General features: G+C 44.4%; 1 protein-coding gene across 2 annotated transcripts in view; it reads right to left on the bottom strand.

Annotated features, from left to right (window-relative positions):
- The window catches only part of EFR3A (EFR3 homolog A), a 96,224-nt gene extending 71,288 nt beyond the window's left edge, over nucleotides 1-24,936 (bottom strand). For both annotated transcript variants that reach the window (XM_063129915.1, XM_063129916.1), the window contains exons 1-2: nucleotides 24,924-24,936; nucleotides 6,972-7,061 (exon numbers count right to left, since the gene is read on the bottom strand). In XM_063129915.1, the coding sequence (XP_062985985.1) occupies nucleotides 6,972-6,984 (13 nt within the window). In that variant the 5' untranslated portion in view covers nucleotides 6,985-7,061; nucleotides 24,924-24,936. The remainder of the gene's footprint in view (nucleotides 1-6,971; nucleotides 7,062-24,923) is intronic.
- Nucleotides 24,937-25,497: the final 561 nt, after the last annotated feature.

Below are 25,497 nucleotides of genomic sequence, written 5' to 3'. Positions count from 1 at the left end.
TTGAGTGCCTGCAGCCATATGGACATTGCCAAGGTTGGGCTCATGCAGCGTGGAGGGGGGGGGGGGGCTTGGTGGGCAGCCAGCCAGCCCAGGAACTTGCTCCAGGTCAGATCCTGCCAAGGTCGATCACAGCAGATTTGGTTGCTCTGAATTAGCCTCCGAAGCACAACCATATAATTTACACAAATTGCACCTGCAATTTGCACAAATTACAACCAAAATCTGTGTGAATCATGCAAATCGCACCTGCAGTTTGTGCACATTTCTACTTACATCAATTTAAAAACAAAACACATCCACCGCCCCCGGGAAAATCTGTGAACTGGCCTGATTCAATGCAGATTAAGTCAGGTGAACTTGCGGGAAAATGAGCTGAAGTCCGGCGAGCTGAGCTGGTGAAAACTTAGCAAGCTCCTCCTCCTTGGACAAATCCCTCTGATATCCCTACCCTTCCTCTGACTTCCCTATTCTTAACTGACTTTCTTTGGTTACCAATAAAACATAAAATGAAAGAACGGTTGGGAATCTCATTGCATCCTATAATTATATTCTTGGGGTATTTGGAAGAAGTAGAAATGGAATAGGATATTGACTGTATGATCTACTAGCGTAGGGACCTGGCTTTGCATGGGTCGGAAAAGCCCTTAGTTATGTACAACAACGCCTCCAAGCAAATCCTGTCGTTTTTTCCTGTATAATATTACCAGGATTCGATCATTTTTGTCTGTCTCTTCTGCCAAGACTCTTGTTCATGCACTGGTTATTTCTCGGTTGGACTACTGCAACCTTCTTCTCACTGGCCTTCCTTCTTCTCACATCAGTCCATTGGTTTCTGTTCACCACTCTGCTGCTAAGATCATCTTCTTGGCTCACCGCTCTGACCATGTTACTCCACTTCTGAAATCTCTTCATTGGCTTCCAATTCACTTCAGAATCCAATATAAACTTCTCTTGTTGACCTACAAAGCTTTTCACTGTCTAGCTCCTTCCTAGCTCTCCTCTCTCCTCTCACACTATTGCCCCGCTCGTGCTCTTCGCTCCTCTGATGCCATGTTTCTCGTCTGCCCAAGGGTCTCTACTTCCCTTGCTCGGCTTCGTCCATTTTCTTCTGCTGCCCCTTACGCCTGGAACGCTCTTCCAGAACATTTGAGAACTACAAGTTCAACCGCAGCTTTTAAAGCTCAGCTAAAAACTTTTCTTTTTCCTAAAGCTTTTAAAACTTGGTTTTGTTCTGACTTTATACTGTTAGTTTTACCCTACCCAGCGCCTGTTTACCCTACCCTGTGCCTGTTTGCATTCTCTTCCCCTCCTTATTGTTTTACTATGATTTTATTAGAATGTAAGCCTATGCGGCAGGGCCTTGCTATTTACTGTTTTACTCTGTACAGCACCATGTACATTGATGGTGCTATATAAATAATAATAATAATAATAATAACAACAAAGGTAGGCAGCTGGCAGAGCGGGCCACATTCTGCCCGCTGTGAGTGATCCTTTTCCTGCTGGCACTGCTGGGACCAGTTCCTGCCACGGTCCTTCCTTCTTAATAAGTTTTTTTTAAAAAATTGAATGTATGACGTTTCACTTGTGCTATTAAACTAATCTCTCTCTCTACTTCTCTTGCTCGGCTTCGTCATTTCTCTCTCGCTGCCCCTTATGCCTGAAATTCTCTTCCAGAGCATTTGCGGACCACGAGTTCAGCTACAGTTTTTAACGCTCAGTTCAAAACTTTCCTTTTTTTCCTAACGCTTTTAGAACTTTGATCTTACTTTTAAACTGTTAGTTTCATTGTCAGTTGTGCCTGTTTGGCGCATTCCCTTCCCTTTCTTATTGTTTTATTATGATTTTATTAGAATGTAAGCCTATGTGGCCGGGTGTTGCTGTTTTATTGTTTTACTATGTACAGCACCATGTACATTGAAGGTGCTAAATAAATAAATATGTATCCCCAACCTTTCTCCAAGAAGAGAAAGCGTCTGGGCCAAGATTTATTATTATTATTATTAATTTAATTGTATCCTGCCTTTTGCCCAATACTGGGCCTCAAGGTGGCCTTACAAAGTTTAAAGCATACATTGTAAAACCTGGAGTGGTGTGTGGAATTAAAACATAAACGTTTAAAATAAACGACAAAATTATAAGTCGTTAACATAGATGGAGGACCAGATTGTTCTCCAAAGGCGTGCTGGAACAAACATATTTTTGCCTTCTTCCGAAAGCCCATCAAGGAGGGAGCCAGCCTAGCTTCCCCGGGAAGAGAGTTCCAGAGCAGCCACCGAGAAGGCCCTCTTCCATGTTCTCACCAAGCGCACCTGTGAAGATGGTGGGACTGGAAGAAGGGCTTCTCCAGAAGATCTTAAAGCATGGGCAGGCTCATAAGGGAGAATATGGTCTTTCAGATAACCTGGACCCGAGCCATATAGGGATTTATAGGTCATAACCAGCACTTCAAATTGTGCCCGGAAACAGACTGGAAGCCAGTGGAGTTGTTTTAACAGGGGAGTTGCATGCTCCCTGGAACCAGTCCCGGTCAACAATCTGGCTGCAGCTCTTTGAACCAGCTGGAGTTTCCAAACACTCTTTAAAGGCAGCCCCACGTAGAGCGTGATAAGTTTCGCAGCCTAGCAGAAGTCCACCTTAGCAATGGGCGAATCGCCCCATCCCCTGCTGTAAGCTTTTCCACCCGCCTCCCACTTCCCCAAACTTTCTGAAGGAGAATGGAGGCAGTGTCAGGAGTTGGCTCACAAGAGCTATTCTGCCTCAGCTTGACCCCTGGATGTTGTCATCAACATGCCCAGCAGTGACTAGCTACTCGAACAATGGAAGCCACTGTAAGTTGTTTTGATGGTCCCCCAGGCTGGAAATGTCAGACCCAAAATGTTTGTTCAGAGAACACGACAGGAAGGATTGAAACCTCTGATCTTGATTTCTTCCAGCTCCGTTGCTTCTGGTTGTCACAGATTTCTTTTAAGAAGAGCTTGAAATGAAACTACAGCAGACTTTCTAAAATGTCAGCTTTCTAAAGATTTTTTACTATTATTATTATTTAGCATATAGCTCATTTAAACACACACACACGCACACACACAAATGACACTACCGTATTGTTGGACTCAGCGCTTTCGAAATTGGCACATTCAAATGGAACACATGAGTTCACGACTGTGCCTTTTATGTTTAGGTCTGCCTGTTTTAAGTGGATTTTAAAAAAAAAAGGATGGAAAAGCACAGATCCAGCTGTGACGCACTCCTTTCGCTGCTCTTGCCAGAGAACTCTGTAGCCAGTGGGAAAAGTCAACTGAACACAACGGAAGACTCCACAGAGCCTGCCACACAAGATGCAACACAACAGTTGTGCAGGAACTCTCCTCTGCGCAGTGTAGATATTCTGTGTGGAGTGTTTTCCCAAAAAACTCCACTGTTGCATGGAGTTTTCCCGCCAGACAGCACATTTCTCAATGGTGGTGTAAAAACACCACGGTGCAATTCTAAAACTACCATTGAGAGATGTGTTGTCTGGATTGAGCCTCTCTCTCTCTCTCTCTCTCTCTCTCTCTCTCTCTCTCCCCCTCACATGCGTGCAATCCCATTCTTTCTGACATACAATCACTCAACCCTAACTCCTCCACCTCAGGCTGCTTCCAGCTGTATCCTATAACCCCATGTGGACATTCAAAAGGGGGAGGGGAGATTTCTTTCTTTGTTTTTGAAGGCAGAGATAACAGAAAGCAAATAGTGGTGGTGGCAGTTTTATTCCTCCCCTCCAAATTGTGGTTGTCCCAATCCAAAATGGGGCAGCATGACTTAGGGCTCATCTACACCAAGCAGGATATTCCACTACGAAAGTGGTATAGAAAAGGCAGGAGACACACTACTGCTTTATAGTGGTATTGAAGTGCACTGACAACTGTTGGGGATCATGGCACATCTACACCAAGCAGGATATTCCACTATGAAAGTGGTATAGAAAAGGCAGGAGACACACTACTGCTTTATAGTGGTATTGAAGTGCACTGACAACTGTTGGGGATCATGGCACATCTACACCAAGCAGGATATTCCACTACGAAAGTGGTATAGAAAAGGCAGGAGACACACTACTGCTTTATAGTGGTATTGAAGTGCACTGACAACTGTTGGGGATCATGGCACATCTACACCAAGCAGGATATTCCACTACGAAAGTGGTATAGAAAAGGCAGGAGACACACTACTGCTTTATAGTGGTATTGAAGTGCACTGACAACTGTTGGGGATCATGGCACATCTACACCAAGCAGGATATTCCACTATGAAAGTGGTATAGAAAAGGCAGGAGACACACTACTGCTTTATAGTGGTATTGAAGTGCACTGACAACTGTTGGGGATCATGGCACATCTACACCAAGCAGGATATTCCACTACGAAAGTGGTATAGAAAAGGCAGGAGACACACTACTGCTTTATAGTGGTATTGAAGTGCACTGACAACTGTTGGGGATCATGGCACATCTACACCAAGCAGGATATTCCACTACGAAAGTGGTATAGAAAAGGCAGGAGACACACTACTGCTTTATAGTGGTATTGAAGTGCACTGACAACTGTTGGGGATCATGGCACATCTACACCAAGCAGGATATTCCACTATGAAAGTGGTATAGAAAAGGCAGGAGACACACTACTGCTTTATAGTGGTATTGAAGTGCACTGACAACTGTTGGGGATCATGGCACATCTACACCAAGCAGGATATTCCACTATGAAAGTGGTATAAAAAAGGCAGGAGACACACTACTGCTTTATAGTGGTATTGAAGTGCACTGACAACTGTTGGGGATCATGGCACATCTACACCAAGCAGGATATTCCACTATGAAAGTGGTATAGAAAAGGCAGGAGACACACTACTGCTTTATAGTGGTATTGAAGTGCACTGACAACTGTTGGGGATCATGGCACATCTACACCAAGCAGGATATTCCACTATGAAAGTGGTATAGAAAAGGCAGGAGACACACTACTGCTTTATAGTGGTATTGAAGTGCACTGACAACTGTTGGGGATCATGGCACATCTACACCAAGCAGGATATTCCACTACGAAAGTGGTATAGAAAAGGCAGGAGACACACTACTGCTTTATAGTGGTATTGAAGTGCACTGACAACTGTTGGGGATCATGGCACATCTACACCAAGCAGGATATTCCACTATGAAAGTGGTATGAAAGTGGTATATGGTATGTATCAATGGGCCCCAACAGTTGACAGTGAACTTCAATACCGCTATAAAGCAGTACTGTGGCTCCTGCCTTTTCTATACCACTTTCATAGTGGAATATCCTGCCTGGTGTAAATGAGCCCTTACTTTACACAATAAGCCTCATCTATAAGCTATGCAATACAAGCTATGCAATTAACATACAAGCTGTGCAATTAACATTAACACACAGTTTGGAATACCAAATATCAAACATTCTTGAACTTGTACCCAACTGAGTAGCAGTTCTGATCAAGACAGATTTATTTAGCAGCCATTCAGGCTCATGTCTAGATTAATGGTGCAACAGCATCGCTCACATTTGCTAGTGTCATGGTTGGCGTACCTCATCCCTAACACACTAGCCATTTCCACTTAGATACTCAAACTGTTTGGACCGCAGCAACACCCCCAGAACCAAGCTGTATCTGGAACAACTCATGCCACAGTAAGAAGTCTACCAGAGGCTAAAGGCGGAAAGCTCTCAAAATCGATGCCTGTACATCTATAACTCCCACAGTTTTAAACGGGATTTCAGAATCTAATGGTTAGACTACAGATGGTCCGAACATAACTGAAAAGGAAAAGGTTAATACCTTTATTTATTTATTTATTGCATTTTTATACCACCCAATAGCCGAAGCTCCCTGGGCGGGTCACAAAAATTAAAACCACTCAAAGTATAAAACTGACAGTATAAAAACATGATATAAAATACAATATAAAAGCACAACCAGGATAAAATCAGCAGCAGTGCAGAAATACAAATTTTAAAGTACAAATTTAAAACAGCAAAGTTAAAACTGAATTTACAGACTGTTAAAATGCTGAGAGAATAAAAAAGTCTTCACCTGGCATCTGAAAGAATATAGTGTAGATGCCAGGCGAACCTCCTTAGGGAGCTCATTCCACAGACGGGGTGCCACAGCAGAAAAGGCCCTCCTCCTGGTAGCCACCTGCCTCACTTCCTTTGGCAGGGGCTCGTGGAGAAGGACCCCCGAGGATGATACCTTAATTCACTTCGGGTGCAATCCTATCCCGATGCCCATCAGCCTCTGAACTAGGAAGCTGACAGCCATCGTATGCAGAGCAGGATTAATGCGGAGGCAACTGCCATCTCCGTGTTTCTCCTGCTCTGCCTTTTTGCTATATGGGTGTTCCCCCCACTGCCCGTCTAGCTAGGGCTCTGTGGAGGAGGTGGGGAGAGGCTGGGGAGGGCTGGGGATCGCTCGTATCCCTGCTTCCGCAGTCCCCTCCCCCCTGCCCACAGAAACGGCCCTTTCCATCCTCTCAGGGATTGTTTTTGCAAAGTCAGACAGGCAGCTGACACACACAGTTCACTCCACGTCGACTGAAAGGGAGAGGGGAGATTGGGGGCCAGGGTCGGAGCGCTGTCTCTGACTTCGGATCCAGAAATCCAAACCATTTGGTAGTGAAGGGTGGTATATACATATTTATAAATAAATAAACAAGGAGAGGTAGCGTTTCTACATTAAATGTACATTTTCACACTGGCTCCAGTCCCTCAAAAAGGGGGGGCTGTATTGAGGTTGTGGCAATAAGTAATGCTATTTACACTCATTTAATTAAGAAGCTAGAGCTCAATCAACTAAAAAAAAGTCTTTCATTCACTGATAGCCTGACAAAAATGCAAATATTTAGACACTGCAGGCTCATCTTTATCACTCCACAAACCAGACGTGCATGGCATACATTGCTTGGCACTCACCTTTCCGAACCATGACTTTGAAACCGGCTGCAAATACTGCACATGAAGTTTAATTGACAATCAGCGCCAAATTTTGGAGCAAATGCTCATCTAGAAAGGAAAAAAAAAAGGAGAGTAGGATTTTATTGAATAGTTAAAGGCACAATCCTGTGCAGGCTTAGACAGAAATAAGTCCTACAACTCCCAGTGTTCCTCAGTCTGCTGACCGGAGAATGCTCAAAATTGTCGGACTTTTTTCTGTCTAAGCATACATAAGATTACACTGTAAATAAAGTATACTTGGTACTCAAAGGGAACTTATAACCAGACTATTACAGAATATTATGCCAGTGCTTTGCAAACTGCGCCAGGTCCCACAACGGTGGGCCTTCACGCATTGCCAAGGAAAGAGGGAATGTGTCACTTTAAAAAGAGGACACTAATTTGCAGAAAATGTTCATGGGCCAATTTATTTGCACAGATGCAGATTTAGGAAGAATTACCGTAATTTAAGTAATTTCCAGTTGTGTAGCCACGTTAGCGTGTTGCAGCAAAAACAACAGAGTCTTGACCATCTGGTGATGTGGACAATGTCCACGAAAGCTTTAGCCAGAATGCATTTGTTAGTCTTTAAGGTGCCGCAGGACTCAGTCGGCAGGATCCAAGGGTGTCATTCCGCTTGCACAGCTGCTTATGCAAGCAGGTGTGAATCCGGATGCATGACAGGTTGCACCAGTGGATTGTGCAACAAATTGCACAAGGGTTTACACAAGAGTTATGTGCACCTGGTTGCCCGAGGGGGTTGCAGAAGCTTGTGAAAATCTAATTTTAGTTGGATTCTTCTTTTGCGCAGAATTCAGAGCCTAGTTTCTGCTGGCACTTCATTTGTGCTAATGGAATGAAATAGTTGGATACTGCCTTTTGTTATTTATTTATTTATTTATTTATTTATTGCATTTTTATACCGCCCAATAGCTGAAGCTCTCTGGGTGGTTCACAAAAATTTAAATAAAAATACAATATACCTCAACATGGTGGGGAAGACTGTGACCAGGTGACCTGAGTTCCTGCTCAGTCTGGCATCCAGGTGTTACCTGCTGATGGGCAACTTCAAGGACTATCAGTCTTGCTCTCCCTTCTTATGGTTCTTGAACTGGACAGTCCTTCAAACAGAGGAGTGTCCAATCATTTACAGGATGGTCCTCTGATAGCCCTTCAAATGGAGGACTGTCCTCTGTAAAGTAAGACACATGGCCACCCTAACTCCTGGTCCATTTCCGGGCCCAGTTAAAAGTACTGTTCTTGACAGTTAGATCCTTTCACAGCGTGGGGCCAGGGATCGGAAGCGCCACCTGTCTCCAGGCGTGCCTGCCTGTACATTTTCTTCATTGGAAGCCTTTCTCTGGGTTCCCCTGTCACTTGAGGTGCAGTGGGTGATTACTAGGGATGTTGCAGGTGTCCGATTGGGTCCAGGAATCCACACCTTTACTCTTGCATAATGGGGCCTTTCCGGCTGCCATTTACGCAGCAGGGGAAATCGTATAATTTCTGGAGCCTCCACTGTTGCTCACCAAGCTGAATCAGAAGCTGACACGGTGCCACGAATGGTAGAGGTGGACAAATTAGGCATGGGTGAGTTTGCCCATCCCTAGGAAAGGGACTTCTCCATGGTGGCCCCTGGCATTGGATTAGTAGGCAAATCCAGTACCTACTCTGGTAGCTTACTACTCCAAGCAGAGGCCTTTTTAAAAAAAGAAAGATTTTGGGCTTGTAGTGGACGGCTCAATGGAAATGTCCACCCAGTGTGCGGACGCTGAGAAGAAGGCAAACTCCATGTCAGGCATTATTCGAAAAGGAATTGAGAACAAAACGGCCAGTATCATATTGCCTTTATACAAATCACGAATATTGTGTACAGTTTTGGTGAACACATCTAATATATATATATATATATATATATATATATATATATATATATTGTAGAGCAGGGAAAAGTGCAGAAAAGGGGGGGCAGGTTACTGAGAAATGAACCAGCTTTGATGGTCAAAGCTGTGTCAACACCAACTGTGTCAACACCAACACCTCCATAGGGAAATGCAGATCAATTTATTCATTTATTTTATTTATTAATTACATTTCTATACCGCCCAATAGCTGGAGCTCTCTGGGCGGTTCACAAAAATTAAAAACATTCAAAGTATGAAACAACAGTATAAAACCATAATAATCAATTGTGCTTCCTAGCTTCCCTGCCCCCCCTCCCCTTGTTTTCACATCCACCACAATGCTCTGTTTGGCAGTAGAATAATTGAGACACCAATTTGCTTAAGTTACACTTAGAGCGGATGTTTTGCTCAGTGCAAGCTCTTTCAAAGGAGCTCAGAGCTGAAAGGTAGGTGCTTTCCTCCAAAAGTATTATCATTAACAATCAGCAGCTAATGGCAGGTTGCATGGAGGAAGCAGGAAAGAAAGAGGCCAGCAAGATTATTCTTAGCTCTTAAAACCAATTATGCACAGGTTAAGAAGGTATCAGTTTGACTTTTAGATCTAAAGCTAAGTAAGAAGCCCAGACAGTTGAAAAGAGCAACCTTTTCAGCAAGTGTAAACACACAGAAAAACTGAACTAAAATAGCAGGGATTTGGCAGACATATTGCTTTAGAAATTGGTGTGACATTTCCTATTTGTAGAGACCTGTTTGGCATTCCTTGGAACCCAGACTTCTGACAACTTGAACAGTGCTTCTGAGGTGTAAGGGGCTTCTGCAGATGGGGATTAGGTGGCGTTTAATTCAGGGCAGGGATAGACTGATCTGTCAATCTCAGTCCCGCCAAAATTGTCAGGTGTGTTTTTTTACAGCATGCGCGTGTGCATTTTCGAAACGTTGCAATTTTTTCCTCTGTATTTGTCGAACGTGTGCATGTTTTTGTCAAATTCTTCTTTCTTTTGCGAAAAGATTGCAAGCTCGGGAATCTACATTTTTCCAACCGCAAATTGCATTCAAGTCGGGTCCAGGAAATGCAAATCGGGTAAAGAGACTTTGACAGAGTGGATTTCTCACAGAGTGGATTTCTCACCCTACCCAAAGTCATAGAATCATAGAATCATAGAATCGCAGATTTGGAAGGGGCCTACAAGGCCATCGAGTCCAACCCCCTGCTCAATGCAGCAATCCACCCTAAAGCATCCCTGACAGATGGTTGTCCAGCTGCCTCTTGAAGGCCTCTAGTGTGGGAGAGCCCACAACTTCACCAGGCAACTGATTCCATTGTCGTACTGCTCTAACAGTCAGGAAGTTTTTCCTGATGTCCAGCCGGAATCTGGCTTCCTTTAACTTGAGCCCGTTATTCCGTGTCCTGCACTCTGGGAGGATCGAGAAGAGATCCTGGCCCTCCTCTGTGTGACAACCTTTTAAGTATTGGAAGAGTGCTCTCATGTCTCCCCTCCATCTTCTATTCTCCAGGCTAAACATGCCCAGTTGTTTCAGCCTCTCTTCATAGGGCTTTGCTTCCAGACCCCTGATCATCCTGGTTGCCCTCCTCTGAACACGCTCACTTGTCTGCGTCCTTCTTGAATTGTGGAGACCAGAACTGGACTCAATACTCTAGATGAGGCCTAACTAGGGCCGAAGATTGGGTAACCAACTAGTGAGCCATCCAAATAGGTGTTAGAACTTGTCTAACACCAGTACCTCACGTGATTTGGAAGCTATACTTCTATTAATGCAGCCCAAAATAGCATTTGCCTTTCTTGCAGCCATATCGCACTGTTGGCTCATATTCAGCTTGTGATCTACAACAATTCCAAGATCCTTCTCGTTTGTAGTATTGCTCAGCCAAGTATCCCCCATCTTGTAACGGTGCCTTTGGTTTCTATTTCCTAAATGTAGAACTTGGCATTTATCCCTGTAAAATTTCATTCTGTTGTTTTCAGCCCAACACTCCAGCCTATCAAGATCACTTTGAAGTTTGTTTCTGTCTTCCAGGGTATTTGCTATCCCACCCAATTTTGTGTCATGCATCCTGAAAAAGCAGACTGGTCACCTAACGCAGTCCCCAAAGCCAAACCAAGTTGATGAGTCCAAGTTGACTGTTCCAACATCTAAGGGCATGTCTACACCAGTGGAGGGAGCGGGGAGGATCTCGAGATATGTTAATCGTGAGATCCTCCCCCCTCAGTCCACGGGACGTCCTGGACATTGGGCCCATCGCAGTGGCCATTTCCCCCCCAAAAAAAAATGATCCAGTGAAAAATTCAAGGTAAAACAAAACTAAAAACCCAATCCCGTTTCCCCCACCCCTGATGTGCACAGAGTTCCTGAGGAGCTCCATACCCCATGTCCGTTTCCTCGCTTTTACTCGTAAGGAGCCAGAACGAAAGTGGGACAGCAGCCTACATGTCCCGCGGTCTTGGGACGATCCCAAGACTGAAGGAAAAACCAGGCTAAAACCAGTGCTAGTAATCATCCCTCCCTGCCCCCGGGATCCCTTGTGCATCATGTGGATGCACAGAGATGATCCCGGGGCGATCCCTGGGATATGCCATCACCTAGGCATGCCCTCAGTCTCTCATCTTGGTGAGCCCCAGAGTTACAGAGACAGAAGATGCATGTGAAAGCTTTCCAACAAATCCAACTTCCAAAGGTTCAAGAGACGGACCTATCCCTTCAAACCCTGTTAGCTCAGAGCTGAGGGGTAGCGCTTGTGCTGTCCGCAGCCCTAGCACACTACTCAAGAGCTCAGCGGGCTGTAACCTTTGATGGAGATATTCCTATTCCCTTTGGGAACTCTCCAAGGTCCTGGCCACAACTGGCTGGCAGGAAACAGGCTTTTCTTAGATTACACCCTGCCTCAAACATGTGACCAACAACTGCCCTTGCTCCAAGTTTGTTCCCCCCGGACCACTTGGGTTCTCGGTCTTCCCAAGAGACATTCACCACCAAATTAAGATCCTATGCTATCCTTGGTGGAAGCTCAACCTAGCCTAAGGCAAATGTCAGCGGGTCACCAGAAGATTATGGAAATATGTGAGGCGGGTCAGGAGGGTTGTATTATTACAACCTGCAATAAGCTGCATAAGGATCAGTTGATTGCATAACATGGTTATATAAAATCTGCAACATAAATAAATAAATAAAATAAATACAAATCACCTCTCTATATTCCACTGCAAATGACATTTATAGGGGTATGACTGAAATCCCCTGACAGGACTGGGCTAGGGAAGGATCAAGTTAGTCCCAAACTCCAGAGGTGCAAAATAAAATTGCAGAAGCCCCGTATCTTTCCAGGGCTACACAGCCCCAAAACACCAGACGCCTGTTTGGAGGTCCACTATGCTATAACCTCAATGCATGGCGACAAATTCAAGTGAGACTCATGAGGAATTGAACTTGGCATACCCAGCCTAGGGAGGAATCTGCTCTGTTGTGTTGTTGTTGTTGTTGTTTTAATGGATTTCCCCAATCCAAACCACCCAGATATGGATACAGACGCTGACACACTTTGAGACCTGGAATCTGTACATTTCAATCTATACCTGTATTGAGGACTTGTGATGCATTCTGCGGCTTGTGAACCGCCCAGAGAGCTTTGGCTATTGGGCGGTCATTTTTCACCCTTTTTATATAAAGGAACTATAATACATGACTACCATCCGGCAGGGATATTTCCTGTTTGGTTGATGTTTGAAAAGAGATTTGCCAGGATTAGGGCCCACCAGTTGATATTATATTTAAAAAGTTTTGTGGGAAGCATGTCTTCTCCTGGTGCTTTATCTACTGCCAGCTTGCCCAATATACGGCTGACCTCATTAGCTGTCACGTTGGGCCAAAATGGGAGGTCGGAGATGGTTAGTCCCTCCTCGGTTGATGTACAACTGATGTACACCATCAATGAACACTGATGGTGCTATATAAATAAATAATAATAATAATTCACGGATATCATAGCTAGCGAAGATATTCTCAAAATGCTGTTGCCATTTTATCGTCGGGATTTGCATTTCCAAATATGGTTTGGAGGCACGTAGGCCCTCATGCACTGTTTCCCAAAATTTGCCATCATCCTTCTGTGTTACTGCCTGGGCCAGCTCTTCCCACTTACGGCTGATATACACTGACTTTTTCCTTCTCCGTAAGGCCTTGTATGCCGATCTTTTTCCTATCGAAGTTTTTAGAGGCGTATTCGAGTTTGCCTTTCTGATCTTTCTGCTTAACCCCATTAATTCTTTTTTCGTGTTTCTGCATTCTTTATCAAACCAGCCAGTATTTCGGGATTTAGCACTGCCATAGGGACCCGACTGGACAAAAAAGGGTTTCAAGTAATCCACAATTTGTTGGTAGCTCTCCAAACAACCTAGCTTCCCTTTTTCAATCTGCTCTTTAAAACCCACGAGGATCGGATCGTGGAGCAACTTTACTACCTTGGAACTCAGGGATCCTGACCATTTGATCCTTCTGCTACCTGTGGGACCCAGCTCGATGGAGTAGGTTTTTTTGACGCTAGTTCGCGTAGTATTGGGCGGTATAAAAATGCAATAAATAAATAAATAATTGGGAAAATGTGCCTGATTAAATGAAATGTTCACATTTGAAACATGCCAAAAAATGTGTAATTTAAAAAAATCCATAGAAACTCACTCAATGGATGGATGTTTACAAAAATGGATACAATTTGGAAAATGCACACAAAAAGGAGGACAGTTTTAAAAATATGCAACAACAATACCACACACACTTTCCCCATAAAACACACACACAAACCAGCACAGAATGTACAAGGACATGAAAAAAGAAGAAAAAAAGAAGAGATCCAATGAAACCTGCCCATCCCTAAGCCAACACCCATGGACTGGAATACTAGTTTAACTTTCAGAAATTCCACGTTGACTTGTTCATCAAAGAACTGTTGAGTGTTGTAGAAGATTTGAAGACATGGCCTACATCGAAGAGATAGTTCAAATGGAGCACTGGACAGGCCTGTGTGAACTGAGATATGAACACTCTTGAACACACCCAACACTCGCCTATGTCCTGGCACTGCTGGGAAAGAATGGCAGAAGCTGGCAGGCTTTCTTTCAGGGAAGGTTGTCTGTCATAATTGATGATCTCATTGAGGAATGTTTCATAAGTTTACAATAAATTCCAGAGCTCCTGTTACCCACTGTCAACCTGCCTCCCAGGGAAGCCTGAACCATTCTGCCTCTGTACAAAATGAGCCTTTTCATTTATTTATGTATTTATTTATTTATCACATTTATATACCACCCCATAGCCAAAGCTCTCTGGGTGGTTTACAACAGTTAAAAACAGTGAGCATTAAAAAGCATACAAAAATTTAAAGCCATCATGAAAGGAACTAAATTTTCTCTCTCAGAGATGAAAGAGGGTTTTTACCGCTATGACAAGTAATTGCTTGAAAAAAAATGAGATGATGCCTAGGAGGAGCAAGTTAGAGCAGAAAGGCTACAATTAAGTAAAGACCAAGGCCATGATGGCTACTTCTATCTATTTCTGGGAACTTCTGCAAACTCTCACAAACTACCCATTTGCAAAGCTACCAAGTAGTGCTCCTACCCAATGAAAAGGCATATGGTTATTCATTTGCTACACTGAACATGGAAATCTTGGTAAGCTGCTTTTGATAAAATGGCTTAATTGGTTGAGCAATACAAAATGTCTTTCATTTGAGCCAATTACTGGTCTCATTCACTTAGCATTTATGTTAATGGTATTCAGTGGTGTGGCTACATCATTTTAGACCCTGGGCATTAATTCTTATTTAGATAGTCATTACTTCAGTGGTGAAGTCCGCAAGTAACATTCCTCTTCCAGAAACCCCCCATTACCATTCCATGCTTTAAAACTGTTCTACTTTCCTGATGTTGGAACAAAAACAAAACTCTTTGCCAACCCATTTTTTTTAAAAAACAAACAAACACAATGACCCAAAAACAGCAACCTTTGAGTACATACATTTGGAATAAAACAAAGATTGCTTCTCCACCTCCTGCACTCTGTGTGGTCATCTCCCCACCAAGCTCTGAGAATCTGATTTTTGGAGCTCAGGTCCTGCTGTAGCTGCACCATTGGTGACATTACACTGGCAACTCCCCAGAACACGGTTTGAAGCTCCTGCACTACACAATGGAGAATCTGACTTGGGATAAAGAGCCCAGGAAGCACTCCCAGGTCCAGGTTCTTGAGGGCCTCTGGGCAAGACACTCTCAGTGGGCCTTCTTCCTCAGTGAGTCGACCTTCTCACCATCATTGCCACCGGTTGTTATTGTTCCTCACATGCTTTGTCATCATTGCTACCATTTGCTTGCTTCACAGCTGGTGAGCAAGTAGGCCGTGGCATCTACTGCTCTTCCTCATTCTCTCAATCACCCCTGTCAGAGGCAGGTGAAAAAGTAGGTTGGAACGGTGAAGAGGAAGAGCCATTGTCAGTGGGGCCCTGCTGTGGTGGGCAGGTGCCCAACCATAGGACCTTTGACCCTGGCGATGCCAGGTACGTCTGGTGCAGCCTGCACTTCGATGTCCACAGAACAGAAGAACCAAGTCTCCATCCTCCCCACACACATCAAACAAGTTCTGTAAGAATCTGGAATAGTGAAGGTTCTCCCCCATTTTCTTCCTAACATTTCCTCACAAAAATATTTTGGCACACTGTAGCTCAAAAATGATGGCGGGGTACAAGCATTCATTTATTTTTTTTTGTAAAAAATGTGACAAGCCTCAAAACATGTTCCCAGTGCATAATACGTGCATAATATTAATAGCAAGTGTTATGACACTGTTGCCATGACAACCACCATAAGTTTGTTTTTAGGATTTCATCGTAGAATCAAAGCAGAAACGGATCTGAAAAGCGGCCACTTTCCTCACAAAGACATCTTCCGTGACCATCTAGTATGGCCATGCAGTGGACGTAGCAAGTAAAAACTTGTGCGAGATGCCAAAATGTGATCACTTGCAACTGGGATTTCCTTGAATAAATCATCATCATCATTATCATCATCATCATCATCTGGGCAACTCTCCCTTCAAAAGTGAACCATCTGATAGGCCTGCAAAACCTACTGCCTAAATTAACCAGGGACAGAAATAATAAGAGTTAGCATCATACTGCTCTAACAGTCAAGAATTTTTTCCTGATGTCCAGCCGGAATCTGGCTTCCTGTAACTTCAGCCCGTTACTCCGTGTCCTGCACTCTGGGAGGATCGAGAAGAGATCCTGGCCCTCCTCTGTGTGACAACCCTTCAAGTATTTGAAGAGTGCTATGATGTCTCCCCTCAGCCTTCCCTTCTCAAGGGTAAACATGCCCAGTTCTTTCAGTCTCTCCTCATAGGGCTTTGTTTCCAGACCCCTGATCATCCTGGTTGCCCTCCTCTGAACACGCTCCAGCTTGTCTGCATCCTTCTTGTATTGTGGAGCCCAGAACTGGACGCAGATGAGGCCTAACCAGTGCCGAATAGAGGGGAACCAGTACCTCATGCGATTTGGAAGCTATACTTCTAGTTGAATTATATTTTTAACTTCTGTATATTTCTATTTATATGTTTTAATTGTACATGTTTTCATTTTGTAAAGGCACCTTGAGCCTCAGTATTGTAGGAAAGGGCACAGCAACAATAACAACAACAATATGATGTCCCCTTTCACAGAAGACAATTCTCTATTTGAAGGGGTGCCAGGGGACGGTCCTCTGTTTTGAAGGTGTCTTCTCTTTGAAGAGCTGTCCTGACCAATTCCAGTAAAGAACCAACCAATGGGAGATCTGGGCCTTGACGTTGCCCACCAACAGCAGACTGAGCAGGACAGATGGGTCACCTAATCACAGTCCTCCACACTAGGGTGAGATTAAGTTGAGATAATACTCAATTAATACTATGTTTTAATTGAGTATTATGTATTTTATTGTCTATTGTGGTTCCCCGCCTTGATCAAAATGGAGAGGCGGGTAAGAAATATTATTATTATTATTAATTGTATTTCCATTTAAATTACAATAATTAATTGCATTTCCACAAAGAAATGAGCGTATGCCAATTTTGTGCAAATCAGTGTCCTCTTTTCTCCTCTTTTTTTGGTGATCCATGTCATCTTTTTGTTGGTGATTCTCAAGTGGCCACCCTACTTGTTCACTTTCCTTCTCCGAGTGCCCAGAAGGAAAGGGCAAATCAAACAGGAGCTGCTCTTCTCTTTCTTTGGTCTTCTCACCAGCTGCACAGTTGGAGAGGGCAGGTAAACAGGTGCCAGGGAGGAAGAGCAGTGGGATCAGAGGGCTCTGGGGTTCAATGGCGAGCCCTCTGCTGAACTGTGGGCCTTGGGATGTGCCCATCTGTGCCAACCACTGGCACCGACCCTGCTATTATCCCTGCTCTTTAGGCCTTCTTCTGCCACCATCTTCCCTGTTTCTGCTTTCTCTCCATCATTTCTGCTTCTTTCCAGCAGACGGCTCTGAGGGGGCAATCCCACATCTCCCCATTTTCTTTCCCCTATGGGATACTACAGCTTGCCGTACATCAGCACGATCTGTTAATAAAAGAGTGCTAACAGAGAAAGAGAGCAAAACAAAATCGATTGTAAGCAGCACCGACAGATTGTCAATATGTTGTATGTGAATTTTTTTCCCCAGTTACATAAAAATGTCATAAGGCTTTCGGGGAGAAAAACAAAGAATTTTGTTCCTCTTCCAAAATATACTATTGGACACGCTGAAGACTTCGTTCTGCAGCTGTCACCCACAAGCTTTGGCATCCCACACTAAATTCAAAAACTCTGTTACCAAGGTGTTTTTTTTTTTAAAAAAAAAATCGAAGATCTGTCAAAACATTTTAATTACCTCAAAATATGGATTTTTATACAGCAGAGAGCCGCTGAGGGGAAGACATGAAAATACCAAACTGCATTGCTCTGAAGCCCCTGATTCTTAAAAGCGGTACCCAAAACCGTGCAAATGATGGGCAATTATAAATCCTTGAAATTCTTCACCCAAGCAATCCCAATTCTGGAACAAGAAATCCTGAATTCTGCAACTTCTCTAAATTATACGTATTGAACAAATTTCCATGATTCCTTTTATTTTTGCTTAGCATTGAAGCCATGAGGACCAGTAACTTAAAAACTAACACTCATGAGAACTGTGATTGTCAGAAAGCTGAATGATGCATGCAATACCACATTCTGCTTCACCAATGTTTTGCTTTTGCAGAATCACAGCACACACAAATCCAGTAGCAATCAAGGACAAAGATCCTTGAAATGGCAATGGTATATATTATTGGAAGAAATGACGACAGGTTACTCCATACAGCCCAACTAACGACTTCTGCCTATTATTTGAATCCAGCTAACGCAACTTCCCATGATGTTAAGACCTGCAAACCCACATTATTATTATTTTAAAAATATATATTTAAGACCAAATCTGGTACACAAACTTATAACTGCATACCTGATTAAGTGTGAAGGGTGGGTGGGTGGGTGTTGGATGCATGTATAAATAGCTGTTATGTCACAGAAGGGGCAACCAAAATTCAGCTGCTTGCTTCTGTGTATTCCTTTAAAATTATTATTACATTTATATCTGACCTTTTTCCCTCCAAGGAACCCAAGGCAGTGTACATAGTCCTCCTCCTTTCCATTTTCCATTTCTCCTCTCCTCACAACAATAACAACCCTGTGAGGTAGGTTGGGCTGAGAGACTGTGACTGGCCCAAAGTCACCCAGTGAGCTTCCATGGCTGAGTGGGGATTAGAACCCAGACTTCCCGATTCCCAGTCCAACAGTCTAGCCACTACACCACACTGGGAATGACCCCAGTGCATGCCCCTTTCACAACTGTCAGGTGCCTATCTATTTTGCGCTCGGGTATTTATACCCACGTAGAAAATGTCAAGCGCAAAGCCGCCCCACAGCACTGAGTGAACAGCAACTCCTTGCTTCGCTTGGGCAAAACCATGAGAGGGGTGTCCGCATGTGGGCCCAAGATTAACATTTAGGAGTTCACTTCAAATCTCCCAACGCTCATCTTTATTGCAAGAACATCTTTGCATGGACTAAAATGGCGCCTGTCCCACAGATATCCATACAGCTGCAGTATCACTCTGGAGATGCCCTTCCCTCAATGAAAAAAAACATGACAGGGAGAGGCTGTGGCTCAGAGTTAAACTACACACACGCTTCTACATATGTGTCAGAGAAGACACTGCCCTGCCATTCCTTTCCCTCCCCCAAACCCACCAGAAGTGGCAGCCAATGTTGTGGAATGGTGGTGGTGGTGATACACATGATGACATGTTACAGGTAAGTGGAACTCCATGCTATGGTGACAAGAGGTAATACAACATGAGGAGGCTGCTATTCATGGCCTTTCTGTGGCTACTATAATGTCTAGTCTGGCCCTGGGTGGTGGAAACCTAGCATTGGAGAGGGGCTTAGAGGCCATCTAGGTCAACCCCGTGGTTTGATGCAGGATGGGCCTTCCAGACTTTACTTGAAGACATCCACCAATGTAAAGCTCTCTCTACCCTAAGGAAATGGTGCCACTGTCAAACTGCTCTTACCACTGACCTAACATCCAATGGAAACCCATCCTCCAGTAAATTAAGTCTAGCAAGGCAAAACTCTATGCATGTTTAGGCAGAAAAGGTCCCTACAACTCCCAGCTGGGGAATGTTGAAAGTTGTGGGATTTCTCTCTCTAAACATGCGTAGGATTGCATCCTGAATCTAGATCTGGTCTCCGCGGTAGCAGAAAACAAGTCTTTGCTGTCCTCCATGTATTTTAAGTACATTCTCCAGGCTAAACCTTTCCAGCTCCCTCAACCTTTCCTCATAAGACTTGCTTTCCATATCCCCAACTTTTTCCCAGCCTCACCTAACCTTCGGGCCCTCAGCTTATGTTGGACTACAACTCCCATCATCCTAAACAATTGACCACCCCCACCCCGTCCCACTGGTTGGAAATGATGGGCACTGTGGTCCAACATCAGCTGGGGACCCAAGGTTCAGAAAACTTGCTGCGTGGCAGGGGTGGGCAGTGGGTAGATCTCTAGATGTTTGGGATTTCAACTCCCAGAAACCCCTGCTGGCATGGCCAATGTTCAGGAACGCTGGGAGCTGACTTTTAAAATATCTGGACATCTACTTTCTGCCAAGGAAGTAGATTCCTGGGCTGCAACAGAAGGCCCCAGGGTCAACTACTGACATCCTGGAAACAGGACAGGAAATATCCCTGGCTGAGCCCTTGGAGAACCATAGCTAGGACATTGAATGTGAAGTCATACAGAGAAGTAGTCTGACTTAGGGTAATACAACTTCATATGTTCAACATGGATACTGTCCTTTAAGCTCTGCATAAGCAATTTGCAATTCCTCATTAGCAATTTTTCTTCGTTAGCAATTGTTCAATAAGACAGATGTTGTTACACAGAAGAGGGACTCCTTTGTGGTGGCACCTGATTTGTGGAATGATCACCCCTGGTATTCAGGAGGCACCAACACCACCATGCTTTAATTGCCAATTAAAGACCAATTTCTTTACCTAGGCCTTTCAAGAGTGATTGTGTTTACAATTATGGTGCTGTTTTAGGATGCTTTTAGGATGTTTGTTAGGAAGTTTAAACAATGTATACTGTGTTTTTAATCAGTAGTTTATGTATTTTATACTTCTTGTTGTTTCCTGCCTCAATCAGGATGGAGAGGCGGGAAAGAAATATTTATTAGTTGTAGAAGTAGTAGTAGTTGTAGTAGTAGTATTAATTATTATTATTATTATTTGCTTTTAAAGTTTTTATTAATGTTTTAGCAATTTCACGGTTTTTAATTGTATTTTAATGTACATTATAATGTAGTTTGTGAACCACTTAGAGGTGTTTTCAAATATGTTCAAAGGTATATAAATCTATTAAATAAATCAATAAAAATATTTGTTGTTGTAGCGGCAAAGCATAGGAGCTTGGAAGCTGTTCGCACTGCATCCGCTAAGCATTATTTTTTAAAACAATAAAAATATTCTATTCAGTTTTATTTAAACACAAAGATGGAGTTAATGAATCACTACAGTGGTTCAAAAGGCTTTTTCCTTCTCAAATGTGTCCTGTTTTGCCGCATCCTTGAAAAACAGTCGCTTGCAAGCCAGGTCCTTTGAAATTAGACAAAACGGCAATTACAGACAGGAATAATTACGCTCTTCAAATTGACACCCTAACTGGCTGCAACCAATACTTGGCTTGTTATTGTTCATTGACATTTTCTCCTACCATGTAAACTCTGGAGGTGTGAGGTAGGAGCAGAGTAAATCATTAAACAAGTACATTTTGATTTAAATGCTTCAGTATTTTTAGCTAGGTTTTATATTAAAATTAAACTTTCCCACAAGCCAGACTTCCCCAACCTGGTGCCCACCAGTTGTTTTGGACAACAGCTTCTATCAATCTTGACCACCGGCTATGTGTTGGTCTACTACATTGGGAGAGGCTGCCATATGCCTTAGGGATTCTCAGACAGGGTGATTATAGATGCAGGATCAGAGGCAGTAAGTCTATATATACCATGGGTAACATTCTGGGCTCCACAATTCAAGAAGGATGCAGTCAAGCTGGAGCGTGTTCAGAGGAGGGCAACCAGGATGATCAGGGGTCTGGAAACAAAGCCCTATGAGGAGAGGCTGAAAGAACTGGGCATGTTTAGCCTGGAGAAGAGAAGATTGAGGGGAGACATGATAGCACTCTTCAAATACTTAAAAGGTTGTCACACAGAGGAGGGCCAGGATCTCTTCTCGATCCTCCCAGAGTGCAGGACACGGAATAATGGGCTCAAGTTAAAGGAAGCCAGATTCCAGCTGGACATCAGGAAAAACGTCCTGACTGTTAGAGCAGTACGACAATGGAATCAGTTACCTAGGGAGGTTGTGGGCTCTCCCACACTAGAGGCCTTCAAGAGGCAGCTGGACAACCATCTGTCAGGGATGCTTTAGGGTGGATTCCTGCATTGAGCAGGGAGTTGGACTCAATGGCCTTGTAGGCCCCTTCCAACTCTGCTATTTTATGATCCTATGATTCTATGGGTGCTGTTGCACCATGTCCTGCTCTGTTGGTCCCTGGTCGGCAGCTGGTTGGCCACTATGTGAACAGAGTGCTGGACTAGATGGAACCTCCATCTGATCCTGCATCAGGGCACTTCTTAAGTTCTTACGTTCTAGAACTAGGTAAGATGCAGTGAGGGACTAAAGAAGTTGAGACTTTCGAGTTTACCAAAAAGATGAAAGTGAGTGCAAGACACGTCTAGGTTTTTGAGGGCCGTTAGGCAAGTTATCCTCAATGGACTCCCTCTCTTAGTGAGTCCACCATCTGCTATTGCTCCTCTTCCTCATCACTTGCTTGCTTGACAGGCAGAGAGCCAGGGAGCAAGTAGGCCGTGGCATCTGTCCTCCTCCTTCCCACCACTACCATTGCCTGGGCCAGAGTGAGAGGCGGGTGAACGAGCAGGTTACAATGATGATGATGATGATGAATTCCAGGGGTCTTGTCAGCGGGGCCCTACTAGGGGATGGGGGTCCTTGGCTGGTGCCCAACTGTGCCTACCCTTGACACCAGTCCTGGGTATGGAGAAAGTAGAGAGAAGTTTCTTTCTCTCTCTCTACAAACAAAGTTTTCTTTCTTTCATGCAAAGTATAATTGCAGCATGTGCTTTCACAAGATGTAATGCTAGAAAGCCACTAGTGCCTTCAACAGACGTAAAGGGGATCCAATAGTTTTAAGGGTGGTGAGGCTGTTTCGTCACAATAGCTACATGGAGATTGCATGTTTAAAGGTAGCATTGCCTTCATGCCTTACTTGTGGGCTTTCTATAGGCATCTGGCTGACCACTGTTGGAAACAGGGCACTGGGGTAGATGCATTTTACATTCATATTTTACCTTTCTCTCTTCCCCATGTTATCCTCCCAACAACCCTGTGAGGTAGGATAGGCTGAGAGATTTAGAGCGCAATCCTATGCTTGTTTAGGCAGGAAAAAAAAATCCTACAACTCCCAGCATGTCCCAGCCAGCCATGACTGATTGGGAAATGCTGAGAGTTGTAGGCTTTCTTGCTGTCTAAACACGCATAGCATTGCACTTCAATCGACTGTACTGAAATCACCTACAAGCTTCATGGCTAAGTGGGGATTTGAACCCAAGTCCCCGCAATCTGACACTGTAACCCAGCCTTTGCCAACCCTTTAGATGTATGGGACTGCAATTCTATGCTGGTTGGGAATGATGGGCATTGCAGTCCTAAACAACTGAAGAGCGTCAGAGTGGCAAAAGTTGCTCTAACCACTATACCATACACACTGTCCCTCTTCTGCCAGCTTGCTTCCCTCTTTCCACTGGAGAGACCTGGATGAGAGGGGTCAGTTAACACCCTCCACCCAGCCCCCAATGAAAAGGGGCTTGAGATTTCTCTTCTTTATCTTCCCCAGGAAGGGCACATGTAGAGGAATTTTGTCTTCCCTTACCCAAGAAAGGATGCAAATTCACCCTTTTGTAAAGCAGCGGACCCAGGGAAGTACCATTTCCCTTCGTGTTTGTGTGAGAAGGGATGAGATTTTCTTGGTACGTAGGGACCTGCACCTGTGCCCATTTCCTCCTTAGGCACAAGTGATGGGTTCCCACATACCAAGCAAGACGGTCAATGGTCCTGCATCTCCAAGCGAGGGTGCCTGGAGATGCAAAAAAATGAAGCCGCTTCCCCAAGCAAAATCCAGACTTGAGCAACTACAGATATACCTATGCATCTAATATATCAACACATCCTCGTACCTTTGTCCACCATTGTTTTCATCGTAACATGGACAAGATTGAACACAACCAATTTGGTCACTTGTATTTCTCTTCTGGATTTTCCACCCAATCACTCCGGACTGCTTCAGGTCCAGAGACATGGATGGCAGATTTCTTTGCTTGCATAACTGACTCTCTCCTCCCTCCCACCAACCCCCCTCCCTCTCTCTCTCTCTGCACTTCCATCCCCAAATTTGAAATGCTTGGCTACACTGAAGCCTGGAACCGTTGAGTATAGCGGGTGAAAACGGAGGAAAGCAGGTGTGTGTGTGTGACAAATAGATTAGTGGCTATAAGCTGATCAGAAAGGATTTTCTATCTTCTTCTGAGCAATGGTTTATAAGACACACCTAAGGCTGCCAAATCTTTCTGAAAACCATGAACACTGCCCACACACCAGACATTTGTTAGATTTGGCTGTGGGTACTCATGTTAGGGAGAAGGGTGTTTGAAGAAAATGCACTCTGCATATGCTTTGAGGCAGGTTTCCCACACCTAGTGCCCTCCACACGTTTTGGACAACTCCCTGACCATTGGTGATGCCGGCTGAGACTGATGGGAGTTGTAGTCCAAAGCATGCGGAGGGCATCAGGTTGGAGAAGCATGCAATCCCTTCCTCTCTAGACAGCTTAGAGATGTGGGGATAACAGGAGCAAACCGTTAAATCCAAATACCAGGGATAATGCCGGTGCAGCCAGTCTCAGGGTTTCAGATTGAAACAGGAACCTGGGGATACCCCCTGGTGGAAAAAGGCGTGGTCCAAAAGCGGTAGTGCGGTGTAGTGGCTAGAGCCTTGGGCTACGACCTGGGTTCAAATCTCCTCTCAGCCATGAAGCTCACAGGGTGACTTTGGCCAGTTGCTTTCAGCCTAACCTCACAGGGTTGTTGTTAGGCTAAAAGGAGAGACGGGGAGGGGGGGGAAGAAGGGGATAATAACGGCAATAATCATTAATGACGTTTCCAACCCAGTTCACTGTTTCCAGTTAACCAGCCAAGGGGGGGAATTGAGAAAGCGGCGGCAGCAGCTGCTCCATCCTTACCCTGCTTCCCTCCCCCCCGCCCCGCTGCAATCGGAGGCGCTGCTCCTCCCCTGCAATCCATAGCCCATCCTGGGCCAGACCGGGCAGCGCACGCACGCACTCACCTGCTCCGCTCCCTTTCGCTTGGAGCCCCAGCCCCGGCAGCCATCTTGCTCCCGGCCTACCCTATTACAGACTTCGCCGGAGCGCTCTGCATTATGGGGGTTGTAGTTTATTCTCTCCCACCCACCCACCCTCGCCCGCAAGGCGGCGAAAGATGCCCTCTGCCGCAGCGGGTCACTGCGGCAACTGCGCGTCTTTCTTTCCCGTCTTGCAAGGAAGCAGATGACGGGCGAATTGGCAAGGCAAAGACCTGTCCAAGCGAATACTTAGCAAGGCTTTTCCTTTTATTTCGTGACAAAATAGAGACAGATCGGCAGCTACCTTGCGGGGGGCCGAGTGCCTCTGGGCGCGTGCAGAGTCCCTTCCCGGGGAAAGATGTATTTATTTATTTATTTATTTATTACATTTCTATACCGCCCAATAGCCGGAGCTCTCTGGGCGGTTCACAAAAGACAAAAGACAGCTTTCGGTTAGCAAAACAGCCCTAAATGACGGAGAGCCACTTTTTTTTATTTAATTTTTTTTAATAAATAAATAAATAATCACATCTCAAACAGAAAGGAACAAGCAATCCAT

The sequence above is a fragment of the Elgaria multicarinata genome, chromosome 7 (genome assembly GCF_023053635.1).
Source record: "Elgaria multicarinata webbii isolate HBS135686 ecotype San Diego chromosome 7, rElgMul1.1.pri, whole genome shotgun sequence".
Lineage (NCBI taxonomy): Eukaryota > Metazoa > Chordata > Lepidosauria > Squamata > Anguidae > Elgaria > Elgaria multicarinata.
This window is presented reverse-complemented; position numbering and strand designations above follow the sequence as displayed.